Source organism: Aphelocoma coerulescens, chromosome 6 (assembly GCF_041296385.1).
Source record: "Aphelocoma coerulescens isolate FSJ_1873_10779 chromosome 6, UR_Acoe_1.0, whole genome shotgun sequence".
NCBI lineage: Eukaryota > Metazoa > Chordata > Aves > Passeriformes > Corvidae > Aphelocoma > Aphelocoma coerulescens.
In genome coordinates this window covers 28079336-28094501 of record NC_091020.1, presented here as the reverse complement: position 1 = coordinate 28094501, position 15166 = coordinate 28079336, and the positions used below count along the sequence as shown (strand labels likewise).

The window sequence follows — 15166 nt, the reverse complement described above, 5'->3', positions numbered from 1 at the left end:
CCCAGCCCCCCTTCCTGTAGATGCCTTCATTATTTATGTGTGACAAATAAAAGACAGTAGTGGAAGATGCTAAAGTGTTTCTCAATGTGCACTTCTGTTTCCCGACATGCACAGGCTGGGACTGTGCACCCAGGCCAGGCTGTGGGCACAGTGAAGAGCCAGTGTGCCGCTGCTTAACACGCATGAAAAACCCACTGCCAGGCAGTAGTTGATGAAATATTCACCTGCTACATGCCTCTTTCCCCACGTGACTCCAGAAGTGACAAATTATCCCAGGAAAGTGCAAGGGACCTTCGTTGATTTGGATGGATTTGCTCTGCAGCATCCTGTGATACGTCATCGCACCTTGCTCGCCATTTCTGCCGTCATCCCTGCACAGGGACCCACCGAATGCAAACTGCATTCAGATGTACTGAATAAGAAAAGATCAAAGACTGACTATTATAAAGCAAAGGGAGCCTAACACGTACCCTGCCTTGGACCGTTTCTTTTTTTACCATCTTAAAATTCTCCTGAAGCTTCTCCTTCCATAAGAGGATTATTTACAACCAACAACTGCAACTATACAGAGAAAATATACTTAGAGATAAATACTTTTTTTCCTATAAAAAGTAGGAGTTATTTTTATCTGTTTCAAAACAAAATCTTCCCATGGTTTCATACAAAAACCAAAAAAATTCCAAAACACATGCTGTCCCCTCCAAAAAAAAAAAGGCTGAGCCCACATCCTCCTTGAGTTTATCATAAGCTGTCAAGTTGCTAGAAACAGAACTGTGTAAGTCATTACCACAGCTAACAACTTTACTGGGGATCCACATGTAGCTCTTTCCCCCCCTACAAAGTCCTACCAGATTTTGAAATTGAGTGGTGCAGTTCAAAACAAAAAAAGAAAGGGACATGGATTTTTTTTTATTTAGAATGTGTGCAAAAGTGGTTCATTTATGACTATGTAAAAAAAGAAAAAAAAAAAAAGTGGATATAAATATTTATGATTGGAAATTTCATTATTTAAAATTATTCTATAAATTTGCTAGTAACTCGAAGATGAATGCCTGCTGTACAGTTTGCAAATTAAGTACCATTATTTTTCTCTTCTGCACTTGAATATTACTCACAGCTAAAGTCATTTAAAGGGGTTAACATCAGCCTTAATTAAATATTAAAGTGTGCCTGTACCTGCTGCTATTGTTGCCCTTAGAATAAGATATAACCTATTTTTGACAAGTTTTCATCTTTCTCTGTGGAAGACGCTACATGAAACCAAATCAGTGGCAAAGAGGAGGGTAATGAATAATCTATTTCATATTCCAGCAGTACCCAGAGCTCTGAGTGGAAAAATATTCAGTCAGATGATAGTATGAGGCTGCTGAGGTACCACATGACGCAGCTAATGTTTAAATAATAATAATAATAATAAAAAAAAGCGATAAACAAATCATTAGCCCTTAACAGTTGTTTAATGCAATTTGTTAATGAACGTAATGGTGGGGACTAATAATGAAAGAAAATAAAAACGTCTAAACAGGCGCCAAGTTGCCAGTGATGCTCAATTATTTCCTTGTCAAGTTTTTATGATTTAATGAGCTCCTCTGGGACTGACGGCTGTCAGTCAGTCGTGACTTTTTGACACCATTACAACTTCAAATACAGCAGCAGGCAGGCTGTTTTCCTCGGATTTGAAATACTGAAATGATCTGACAGGTTTAAAGAAAAGATGTGCAAAAAAAAAGGAGAGAGAGAGCGAGAGAAAGAAAGAGAGAGAGACACAGTTGCTTTTTCTTTCTTTTTCTTTTTTTTTTTTTTTCTTCTATGGGGCAGACAATCTCTGGATGCTATTTGGTAATGAAAACCCAATCACAGAGGTCATTATCTGATGAGGTTTTCTTGGAACTGGCAGGGTTTTTTTTTCTTTATTTCTTTACTTAATGATAACCCTCGATGGGTTTGCCCCGCATGGGATGGTCAGAGCCGCACAATTTTGTTCACCATTAATTTCAGCCTTTGAAGCTCAGAGCTCTGAAGCAGCAGCAAAGAAAACCCCCCACCAAGCTGGCTCCAAAATAAGACAATCCAGCCTGCCTTAAACAGAATAGCAAATGGCCTCCCATCCCAGAGATGGGAACTGACGTCAGTCAAGCTACATTTTCTGATATTTCCCCAAAACGTATAGCATTTAAAACCCTTTAAAACTTAAGGGTCTTTAATTAATTTGCTTTTGATTTTGTATCAGTGCAGAATTAGTTTATTTATTATGTGAGCCCAGCTGTTTAGCAGGGATGGATTTCACACACAGCATCATGCGTGCGTTTTTTAATTTGTCGTTTCTCCACAAAGGCTGGCAACATTAGAAACACTTTGCTCTTTGAGGTTTACATTTGTAAGCACTTGGATTCATTCACAGATGATAAATGCAACCAAACTAGTCCCAGGGAAGCCTGGACCTGGGGGTGTCACCTTACCTGTGGGTGGTTGGGGTTGTGCTCTCAGTCGAGGTCACTCAATCCCCACCAAAATGTGTGGATTTGGTGAATCTCACCTGCACACTTCCTAGGCCAGATGAACAGGGGTGAGAGAGGAGTATAGTGTGTTTTGAAGAGTATAATGTCCACCTGAGCACTGTTTTACATGTGGGGAGTACACGAGGATGCAAAGCAGGCATGGAAGAGTTATTAACAGGTTAGTATGAGAAACATAGCGATGGCGGGCTCATCAAAAGTGAAGATGAAGGCTTTGCGTGGCAGTCTCTCTCTCTCCCTCATTCCTATCTGAGTGGATGTATCTGATGTGACACTATGCCCTAGATTTATACTGGGATAAGGAAAACTAGCTTCCTTTCAGCTTTTTGCTGATTCCAGCAGGTGGCTAGATAGAGGGCAAAACCTAGTCATAGGTCACTGTTAAGATCAGTAGTCATGAATCAATTCCCATGATAGTTAAATTATTGAGGCAATGCAGAGAATGTCTAGGCAACAGACGGAGCTTAAGATTTCCTTCTTGACAGTTTTCTGCTTTACAAAATATGCATCTCCTAATTTGCCGAGCTGAGGATAAATATCTGCTAATGCTGCCAGGCTTCATCCTAATTTGTCTGAACTCATCTCTGTGCCATCACTTGAAGCTAACAGCCAGAGCTCTGCTTGCACAACCCAAAGTGCTCAGTTTGAGTGCGCGTCGTGCCTGAAGGCTGGAAGCTGAACACCCAAATCTTTCTGTGTCTGAGAGCCACATGGTAAATGCCACACACCTGGCAAGGATGAAAGGAGAGGATGCCCCAGGAGGCGGCCGGGGTGTCCCATGACCTTGTGACAGTGCAGGGCCATCAAGGTGAGGAGCTGAACATGTCTGTGCTGCACAGAGCAACACCTTCTGAAACCTGGGTCTGGATTATCCAGGAACTTTTGTCCCAGCACCATCCTACAGCCATTGACATGAGCTGGTAGAGAAACCCAGCACATAAACCACTTCTAAACTTTGTTGTGAGTTGCATGTAACAGACAGCAGCGCTGACCCTACATGCTTCCATTTGTTTCAATGAGTAGCATTTTTCCTGTGGATCCTTTTATTCTACATTTATCACCATCTTACTATGTCTTAGCTGTGGCATCAGTACCATATCCTTTTAACTGAGTTGTTTCCATGTAGAGAAAGCCAAAATCAGCCCAATTTAGGGCCAAAATCAGCTCCCCAAATCAGCTCCCAGGGACAGCACAGCAAGTTGGCAGAGTCCACAGGGATGCCAAAACCCCAAAAGTACTAAGGCACACAGGAAAATTCAGTGCTCAGCTCCTGCCTAATGTGGGGGAAACAAAAGTCACCAGATTTTTGTTTCTTTGAACATCTTTCGGAAACATTTTATGGCTTAAGTTCAAGGGCTTAAAATTCCTCTCCATTTGCAATATTTGTAAGGGATTGCAAATAATGAATTTAGAAGTTATTATGAAAATACGAACTTTATCACATCATCAGTGGTAGACCTTTGTTGGAGTTATAAGCTTAATTATAAGCCAAATGACCGCAACCTGTCTAAAGGAGAAACACAGCCAATAGGAAAAGAGAAACAGCTCATTTACACACAGGTAGATGAAACTATGATATATTATATCAGCTAAAAGCATATATAAATTAACATTTTTACAGTTTCTGTTTAAAAAGGGGAATATCACATCTGAATTTAACACACTCAAAATATTCCAACATGCAGTCTCAACACAGTCAGGTCAGTATTAAAAATCTAGATTATTGTTTAATGCACTATAATCACACATTTGTTGCTGAGCTATTACTTAGGATCTCTTTTCAATCAGCAACAAATAGATAAGTGTCTTTATACATCTTCATTAAGGGCCTAGTGTGTAATGCTTATCAGTACATATATCAACACTGGAAGATTTAAAAGAGATTCAACAGATGGGCTGTAGCCACAACTACATTTTAGGTAAGTGATGCATTTTCATGATCATGATGAAAGTGGAATTGCTTTGAATAAGCAGAAAAGAAAGCCTAATTTTAAACAAAAAAATTGTTAAATTGAGTTTTGGATTCACATCATATATTAAACATCATCCTAAGGTCGCTCTCTTTTTAATACTAGCTACTGTTCTTAACCAGGTTACATCTATTACGATAATGCATGATTGGGAGTTAGTCACAGGAGACAGGTTCACTTTCTACATCATTTGGTCTCTGCTTTACTTATATTCTATATCACAGAAGGCCAGATACTGCTTGATATTCATACACCCTGCACAGCACAAGAAAAGTGCAAAGACCCCTCTTCCCTCACTAAACTCTGGCAACTTTCAGGCTAACTGCCTTTGGGTGAATTCGACACACATTAAGTCTTTTTACACCAGAGCAAGCCCTCACTCCAACAATATTAAGATTCTGAAAACACTCAGATAAAGACAAATATGTAAGAAAAAAATAGCCCCACATGCCGTCAACTATGCCATCAATAATACAAAATATTTTACACCACTTGCACCTGAGTTGAAGAGTGGAAAAGAGAGGGAGACTCTGTCAGTGCAAGAGAATGATTCATGTGACCACTTTGTCTTAATTACTCAGAACAAGCAGTTTGTTGCTGTTTAGTGAAGAACAAAGATATCAGCGTCCCCTGACAGAAAAAAAAATAGCCATCATGGTGGTGAAGATGATGACGACTGCCAGAACAACGATCAAAATCCGGTTTTGGATGATCCTGGAAAAAAGCAGAAGAGACAAGAAAACCACAGTGAATAAAACAAAATAAACCAAAATAGCAGACTATATATAAAACATTATAAAATGAGGTGCACAAATAAATTGGAGAAAAGACATGTGCCCACAAACTCAGTATTCCCTCAACCATTCTGTGTATCCTGATTATTTTTTACTTCTCCCATTTCCAGTGCTTCCAACCATTTCTTTATGTAACTATTAAATCCAACTTTTGTATTCAAGAAAGAAGTAGACTTTTCTGAATTATGCATACATTTATATACATATTAGAATAAATAAAATAAATTATGTTCCAATTTATTAACCTTCTAAGAACAAATGAAAAAAATAGTGTTCAGTCAATGCAATCCAAGCAGGGTGGTCTGTAATAGTAAACATCATTATATTTTTTAAAATCATTCTGAAATCTTCACGGTGTTTTTAAACTGAAAAGAAATAATGTATTAATTTTCAAGGGATTTTACTATTAAGGAACAATATTTCAAGGAAACACATGTCAATGAGATACTCACTTGTACTGAAATACCAAGGGAAAAGTACAAAAGATAGTTTTGAAGAAAAGGATGATATAAAGAAGCAAGTGTCAAACTGTGAAGCTTGTGTTGTAAAAGCATCTCCTGTCTCTGTAGCATACCTTTACCTATGGTAATAGGCAAATGTTACATTTCTATGTAGTATGAAAAAAATGGAGATTAGTGAAAATAAAAAGATGCCAGAAGTAGAAAGTCCTAATATTTTTCAATCATTTGCTGGGAGAAATTCCTGCTTCTAAAATCAGTCATCACATCACTTCAGAATTTTCCTAAAATTAATAGGTCAATTAAAATTACTAAATCGAGAAACAGTAGAATTTGAGGCATTTCATGTGAGGATTTTGGTTGTAAGAATTCAGCATTTGTTACACCATTCTCACAGAGAAGGAAGAATATTTTCTCAGGCTCTTCACTAACAGGGACTATTGCAAAACATACTTGTACAAGAAGCTTATCATCAGAATTGGAGGGATACAGCAAAAAAACCCCCAACAACCAAATACAACAAAAGCACCCCAAGTTACATATTTTTTTCTCATTCTTCTGCAAAACAAAACGAAACAAAGTCTTCAAGAAGCAAACAATGGTAAGAAGAGGTAAAAGTGTTTTATGAAACATCAAACGAAGTACAACTTGAAGACAGGGAGTGTAATGTGTTAAAATGAGCATATTTCACGCAGCGAAAGAGAGAAGAAACTCCAGAGAGCAGAGGGGAGTTTTTCTTGGTAAATGTTTTTCATTTGGATGCAAGTGGATATACATATAAATTATATTGGAAAGTGTAAAGGAAAATGCAGTTTTAACCAACTCCAGCTCTTTCCTTGCTTACCCCCCACCTAAAGGAAAAGCAGTAAATGGATGGATGAAAACTGTCACATCAGACAGACACCCTCCCCTGTGACACTCTAAAAGGACTAGCTCTCTATCCTCCTGACAGGTTACAAAATGATCACATTTGCTGACACGTCTTCCGCAAAACTGCTTTAGTGTTTGTGTCCACTTTCCTAGCAGGAGATGAATGGGCTGCTTTGTCCTCATTTATCACTTAAAGCTGAACTAAGATCTGTCTCGTTTATTTTTCCCTTCCTCACTAGAAAGGCTCAACCACAGCATTAATTCTTTCGCGATGACAGCTAATTCAAACTTAACAGGCAATATTTACTCTGCCAAAAGGATGAGGAGGAGGGAGGGATGTTTCTCACTCTTTTTTTCCCCTAAAAAAAAAGTGTAGCAGGCTAACAAAATAAAGCTAATTAAGGGCTTTTGGTTCTTGTTGGTTTGCACTTCAATTTAACACCTGAACTTACAAGCTTCTCTTTTGTGGCAGGGTGTGACATTCTCTGCCAAACACCTGATAACAAACGATTTGCCCAGGCAAATGCATGAAAACCAGAATATATATTTACTCACTCGCCCTCATCACTCCTGAAAAGACACTCAGCAAAATTGAAACTCAGCAGTGAAATAGATTAAAAGCATGAAAACTCTTAAAACATTCAGCCTTAAGTAATACACAGTGCAGCTGGCTTGACAACCATTTTATTTGTGGGATGTGGGCCCCAAGGCATCCATAATGCTAATTTACAAAGGATTAACTGTGAGTGAAACTCGCTTAATCTAACACATAGTTAGGCAAAGGCATACATAACATACTGAGTGTTTAAATCAACTCCTCCTATCTCTGGCCCACTGAAAAAGTTATTGCATCATCTGAGACACAAAACTAAAGCAAAATAAAAAAGAAGCATCGAATCCCCCAAATGCTTTATTTTTAATACCCTGTCAGTACACACCTGATTGCAAGATTATTTAATCAGTGTCCATGTCTCTAAAATCCTTTTCAAGAAAACACTGAGTGAGGCATGCCACCACCTGTATCTACTAATTGAAGGTTCACTTACGGTGTGAATCTAGGAAATACATATCAAAGTTCAATTTCTAGGAATCTGAATTAGTCTGCAGAGTGCAGCAAAAGAATATCATATTAAAAGGAACAAATTAATCATGAAATAGGATGGATGTTATCAACAGATTCCTACACTGAAGCATTATACACTTTTAATATTCAAGGGCACAGTTAAAGATTAATTTTATATCTTTAAAAAAAGAATAACATTGAATTTTACTGTTTTCCTTTCAAGTGAGCAAGTAAAATTAAACTAACTGCATACTGCCCAAAGGATGAGGCTGGAAGAAGAATGACAGAGCTGTTTGGCAGCAGCAGGACAGTCCCGAGGAGGACTCAGTGGTGCCTGTTGAAATCCAAGTCTGGGAGCTGCTGCTGCTAAGACAGAGAACACAAGCTCTGGGTGTCAGCATATTTCAGATCTCAAAGTCAATAGGCAAGGACGACCCTTTAGAGTAAAGAAAAAATGAAGAGGAAAGGGGGTTTTAAGTGATCCAAGACAGTCAAGCCAGCTCACAGTTGTAGAACAATGGTTGGCATTGGCAGGACCCATCTGTAGGGAAGCCTATAGTACTGTCACAGCCAGACACTGCCAGTGGGTATTGCTCTAGGCAAAGCATCAAGGAATTTAAGTGGGGGAGGGAGCAATAATACCAAAGGAGAAGAAAATGGGGCCTAACACTCGCTACAAAAAAATCCCAAAGGCTAACATGCTCACAAGAAGCAGATGATAGTCTTTTATCTCCATTACACCTTAAATTCAACAAAATATGGTGAATGAGGAAGCCCAGATTTTTCTTTGAAAATGCAAAGCATGTTTACAGGGTAAATAATTTAGGAAAGAATATATACTTGAAAGAAGACACCCATTGAAACATCCATGGCTAAAATGCCTGAAGGCAAAAACTTGTGCATTTGCATGCTGCATTTTATTAAGTTAGCACACTGTAGCTTTAAAAGAATGCATGGCCAAATTAAGAGGAATGTGTGACTGAAACATCAAGGATTCCTCAAGTTTACATTATGAATCACAGTGCTGTTGATATGAGAAGAATTAACCATTTAGTTGATGCAGCTTAGGCACTGAATTCACACCAAGTTCTGCTGGAGCCCTGTGCGGGAGCTCGTTAACAGCCAATGTCTACTGTTCCTTTCATACAAGGCTCTATAAGCACAAGGGCTCATTCTACTTTGAGTTAGAAGAGACGAAAAATCTGTGCTTTTAAACCAAGCTCCATCTAGTTTATTATGGACAGCAGCCCGAAATATTTGGGTGCAAAACCACACAGAAACCGTAACTTTAGTTGCAGACGCAAGGGTAATGTTAACTGGCGCACTAGAAGAGCACTCTGGTCTAATAACACAGAAAGCACATCCCTCTCCTCTCCAATTTCCTTCTGCTCCACCTTTCCAGATGCCTGACCCTTTATCCTGGCTTCTGGTCACAGTGCCTAATCTCTGACCACTGCTGTGCTGGAGGGTGCCTCCAGCCGGTGCCAAATTCATGACACCACCCGCGTTTGTGGATCACCTCCTTGGTGCACAGGGCACCCACTGCAGAACAGGTCCCACATCTGCTACTGAACACTAATGTTCGTGGCAAATCTGTTCCCCTCACTCTTGCCCTGGCAGAAACTGTGCTGCCTTTCCACATTTCAAACCCCCAAAGGATTCGCTCCTGTCCGTAGCTTCACACACACATACACACAATGGGTCTAACTCTGTTTGTGCCATGTTTAGATCTGCTCCATATAAACACAAAGCACTTTTGCAAACCTTACATTAAGGATGCCAACCGTGTTTAAACCTTTTTATAAAACTGCATTCATTAGCAGGGGAGTGCACGACATCTATATGGGTTCAGCCTGATGTCTTGCACATGTCTTAGTGCCTGATTGACCAGCATTGAATAATGATGCCTTGCCCTTAAGCACCGATGGTACAATAACAATTGTCATGAAAATTAGCAATCACGGTAACATGTTAACAAAATGCAGGATATAAATGAACCAGTGCAGACTCTGGGTGCATAAAGAGTTTTGTGCCCTTAACTTGAAGATTACAAATAAAATACTGTAAAAAATTTCTTACAGAAGCTCAACTCTGACACTGATACAAATTTAAAAAAAAAAAACCAAACAAATGGCTTGAGGGATCAGTTAGCACACATTCATTACAACACAGGGCTTTATTCTTAAAGGAGGCATCTTGAAAAATAGTGTCCTCAAGAACACAGACTGATTGATGACGGAGCACTGTCCAACACTGTTTCACTGTAATATGTATTTATGATTTTACTAGAAGGATTCCTATCAGTTTACTGGACAGAAGGGCTTTTTCTCTGTATACAAGATCACATTTTAAATGGTCACTTTGAATACTTGGCTATTGCGCTTTTTGTGCCCTTTTACTTCTGGTTGGCAGCTTTTGCTAACATAAAAGAAAATAGGTGCATGCAAATCAGTGGCAAGTGATTTTTAAGTGTCCAATATTCATGTGCAAATCAGCAGATTCAAACAAACACAAAGTGTAGGTCTAGTCACATGGGCAAAAACTAATACCAGATGAAACTAAATGTGAATTTAAAGTAATATAGTTATACTCACATACCTTCTGGACAGACACAATTATTACTATATACAAGGACATCCTTGTTACGATGAGTTTTCAAATGGAAGCACTAAACCCCACCCACATAGGGGAATAAAATGTAATGATTAGTAAAGTAAAGCCTTAGATACATAATGATAAATCCCAAGTTCAGGGTATCTGGGGGCTGTTCAATCATTCCCATATTCAGGTTTAAGAACGTTTTTCTTAAATAAAAGCAACTGAAAAGAATGAGACAGGCTGTGGCAAAAACATAAAGACATGGCAACCTACTGTAATAAAACAGTAAGAGAACTCTGCCTAGCAGAATTACAGCTGGCTGGAAGTATCTGACTTGAGACATTTTTCATCATTAACGACTGAAATTAGCAAACAGAAATACCAATGAAAAAAATATCTGTGCAACTGGCATATGACTTCTTGCTCCTCTTGTAGCTGACCCTGGAAAAAGTGAGGAATTTGGAAAACACTCAAGTTTTTTTTCCTCTTCCCAACCACAAACTCTGAAAATATGTCCAAGTCTTTATGTTCTCAAGCCAGAAGATCTAATTACATTGTAATTGTCATTGTATATTTAGAGGTGAAAAGGCTTTGGGGGTGTTGCGGAGGGGATGGGACTCCCCATGGCTTTCTGGGGACAAAAAGGCCACACTTCCTGAGGTCCACCTCCAGTGTGCAGACTGTTCCCAGCAGAAGCCTCTTTCATGTTCTCTGAATTCCTTCCCAAAGGTGCCTCTTTGTAAGACCTTGGGAAAATCCATTAAAAATTGCTGAAAACTGAGCAGATAATGAAATGAAACCCTCAAAAATGGAAGCCTGGAGAATAAGAAAGGAAGGCCTATTTCTAGCTGATTTTCTAGCAGGGTTTATTGAAAGAGTCAGGCCATGCAAGGCGCCTAAGATTTTGTTGGTAGGGCTGAGGAATTGTGCAGAGCTATGTCCTCTAGCTTTAAAGTTCAGTCTCAAGGACTGGGGCTGTCTACTTGTAATAACATGGATACCAATCTCTAGTTATAGTATTACACTCAAACCACATCAACGTGTTTCCACCTGGGCCCCGAATGAAAGAATGAGTCATGTAATAACAGGTGCAGGGAAGTAGTCACACTATCCCACTTTAAACATCTAAATTATATCTAGCTAATCTCCCTCAGCTCTCTGTATATATAAGCTCCACTCCTGCTCTGAACTGCTCTCGCTTTCTCCCAGCCATATACGCACCCCAGCAGCACTGGTCAGCCAGGTTAGGTGCCTACAGCATAGGAATAAATACCCCTAAAAGCTTGGACATGAGGCCCAAGCAAGAAAGCTTGCTAGCTCTGAAGGCAAAACCATATAGAAAAGTGTTAGGATATTGTAAAGTGTGTGTAACCTCCCATTAATCAGAAATATTGTAGAGATGAAACTCACCAGTGAAGCAGAAGATGCTAATCAATAATTAGCCAGTAAATACCTTGATCCATCATCTCTTTTTAATGGATCCTATATTTGCACATTAATTTTTGACCAGAAGCAAATATACTTTTCCTTTGACAGTTTTTCTGGAGGAGTAAAAGACAGAAAAGATATCCCTTTCTCGGCTGAATGCCTCCTGAAACACATTGGCCTTCCTTGACTACATTTTTACCTTGCTGTGCCATCTTCTGACAATCTTGCCATTAAGATTAAAACTCAGAATTATTTTCATCATATCTGATAGCTAAAATACTTACGGAGAGATTTAATTAATAATAGAAATCTTGCAACACATTCCAAATGAACAGCATTGGAGTATAGTGTTATTTGGTAGCCATCAGGGTTATCATGGCTTGCATAAGCCCTCTCTCAAGGAGCTGGCAGTCTCAGGAAGTGAAAATTGTACCCAGGTGATCAGTGGAGTGTGTGGGGAGTGAGAGGGCACTGGCTGGCCTAGGAAGGAAAGAGATCTACAGGAACAATTGGAAATCAAACGTGAGAACAGAGAAAGCCTGAACGAGGACCTCATGGATGTGGAGCTAAAGGCAAAAACACAAAATGGAAGGGTGCTGAAAATCGGGTACTAGCTAGATTTTATTCACTGCTTATTTTTAAAACATATGGGAAGGCATTTCTGAAGGATGAAAAGTCTCCTTCTGCTGCTGAGAGACTCTGACATAGAACTTTTCTCTGAACAGTTTTGATGCAACTTCAGTTTTCTCCCATCTCCATGTCCACTCCTTCCACAGAGGGAATCAATTAGGTTATGACCATCACTAGGAGGCACAGTGGGGCTTCTGGGGCCACGGAAATTCACCAACCAAAACAGGGGAGGGATTAACTCATTTCATGCAGAGCACAGGCAACACCAGATCCCTTCGGCAAGTCTAAATGACAATCACATGCACAGTGGCAACTGCAACTGGAAAGAGTCAAGGTTGTCCTAATCTCCAACCAGCCTTTCTCAGGGTACTGAAGTATCAAGAAGAACAAATCACACATTTAGTCACCTGAGCATGACTAAGAACCATAGGCCTTAGCAAACATTACGAGAGCTTTAGCAAGAGCTCTGAGGGAGGGTGGATAGCCCAGCTGTCGGTGCAGTGGCATTCTTCAGCACGTCGGGTACATGAAACCCTGGTCCCAAACAGTTAATAGGAAAAAGAAAACCCCAACCCCCTCGTCAGCACTCAAAGGTAAAAGCAATTATTTCTCCAGCAGAAGAAATGTATGCAAGCTATAAAATGACAAGAACGTACATGATCTCATATTGGCTTTTATGATAAATATAGTTAAATTTACATTCTGTGCAATTTAAAGAAAACAAAAATGTCAAAAGTTTGCATCTTATCAACTTCCATAATCATTAGAAACCACTAAAAGATGTATCTTAAACAGATGAAAGGAAGTAATGTCTTTCACCCTGCCTCAATTTAATTAATGACTAATCTACAGCTTTTAGGTGTGACAAAGCTGGAGACTGGACACACACACTCTTCTTGCATTATTTTCTTCTTATTACACCATATTTGACTGGGCGTCTTTTTGTATGGCAAGTTTTCTGCATTTGTCTTAACAATGTTGACCTCTTTTGTAAAAACCTGAAGGCATTCGCAGCAATTGTTCCTGAAGATGTGCTATCCAAAATGTTACCATTTCATGGCACTTCTTGAATGATAGAATAGAATTTTTTTTGGTATATATTCATTTTTTTTCAAATGCTATAAAAGAAAGGAAAACAATCATGGCTAAGGCCATTTGTGAGATGGCATTAAAAGAGCCTACTCTGAGACAGATAAAAATAATGAGAATCTTTCTGTCAAGAAGGATTTAGAAAATATCACTAGCATTATTAAAATTTAATTTTTTACTGTGCTTTTTGGTTCCCCCTTTTCCAGTGATAATGAGCAGGACTGCACACCTCCACAATGCTAGTACTTGTTTTGAGCAATAAATTCAGCCTTCCAGTCTGAAGACATTTCAGACAACAATTTTGACTGCTATAGGCTTATTTTTCAACCTTTTCTGGGCTTTGAGTCTTCCTATAAAAACCAGTTCATAAGCTAATTTTCCACAAGGCCAGTGGAACAAATAAAAATCAATTTTTGCCCAACTGGTTCAGAGAAAACCTGGGAACAGTGAAGACAGAACACTGAAAAATAAAAAGAATCGATGTATTCACAAATGGTTTACCTGATAGAGAACTATCAAATTAGTTGTCAGGAGATACTTGCCACTATGAAAGTATTTTCTTTTCAGCATGTTACAGTATTTCTATTAGGGGAGCAGAGAAGCCTCTACTTTGTCATGACCTCAGACACCTCGGTTTAACAACCACGTCAAGCCCCCAAATATTCGGTAAAACCACAGGGCACAAAGTCACAGTGCAAGAGCCCTTGCAGGTCTTGCAACCAGAGGGACCTGCAAGCCCAACTGGCTTAGGGTGGGTGTAAGTCTTCGTGATCTTCTGGAAAGCGCAAAGATTCAGACATTCATGACCCCAGGCCAACCTTGTCAAGAGGAATTTGGTCCATCAAGAGAGGAAAAAAATCGTAAAAAACACTGCTCAGACTTCCCTCCTCTGTTAAAACCCCAAGTGTTCAGGAGCACACTGAAGACTAAGCAGTTTAATCTCTTGGACAGCAGAACACAAATTTCTCCAAAGATGGGAATCCCACTCGTAGACTTCAAAACTTTCAGAATCCCAAGGACAACTCAGGGCACAGGCTTTACTATCGTGGTCCAATCCACTTAATCATCTTCTCCACTAACTGGGCAAGTGTTCTCAAAACTGCCATACTGAGAAGGGATGGGATAGGTGCTCATGCCTGTCTGCTTGCAGCCAGAAAAATATGTCTGGAAAATTGATTGAAGAACAGAATCTGCTTTTTAATACAAATTAACCATCACTGCTGTGGAAATAAAATGAATTTATAATTTGCAAGCTTAAATATTAAGGAAGCTATTTTTAAGTAGCTATAATCTTCACTCTGGTATGTAGCATTTTATACACTCTTTTATTTTTATGAGTTGGCATTAGAATGTGACTCATTTTAACAGAAAAAAAAAAAAGGATCAAGTACTTTACTCTGAAGTAAAGCTGCATATTACCTATTTAAAATATTGTAACACACCATGGAGACATCATTTCTAGGGCCAAACAAAACATTACTCAATGAAGAAATGGCATGAAATATAAAATATTCAGCAGAGGAAGGGTATTTGGAACTAAGCAGTTTCATTGCCAATAAACAGCATCATAATAAATAGTGAGCATGTAGGAAAAAAAGAATACCTGTTCTTCACTATTTGAGATGTAACACCTTAGTGTGGGAAACTAATAAAGATACTACTCTTCCACTAAGCTCATGTAGGGAAAAACTAAAACCACCACACATTTTGATTCTGAATCTCTTACAACTGGTGCTAATTTGCTTATGAT

General features: G+C 39.0%; 1 protein-coding gene across 4 annotated transcripts in view; it reads right to left on the bottom strand.

Moving 5' to 3' along the window:
• Positions 1-4077: 4077 nt before the first annotated feature.
• VTI1A (vesicle transport through interaction with t-SNAREs 1A) overlaps positions 4078-15166 on the bottom strand; it is a 259687-nt gene continuing 248598 nt past the window's right edge. For 2 of the 4 annotated variants that reach the window (XM_069020027.1, XM_069020028.1), the window contains one exon: positions 4078-5200. In XM_069020027.1, the coding sequence (XP_068876128.1) occupies positions 5107-5200 (94 nt within the window). In that variant the 3' untranslated portion in view covers positions 4078-5106. The remainder of the gene's footprint in view (positions 5201-15166) is intronic. The other 2 variants (XM_069020029.1, XM_069020032.1) reach the window with 1 other exon arrangement.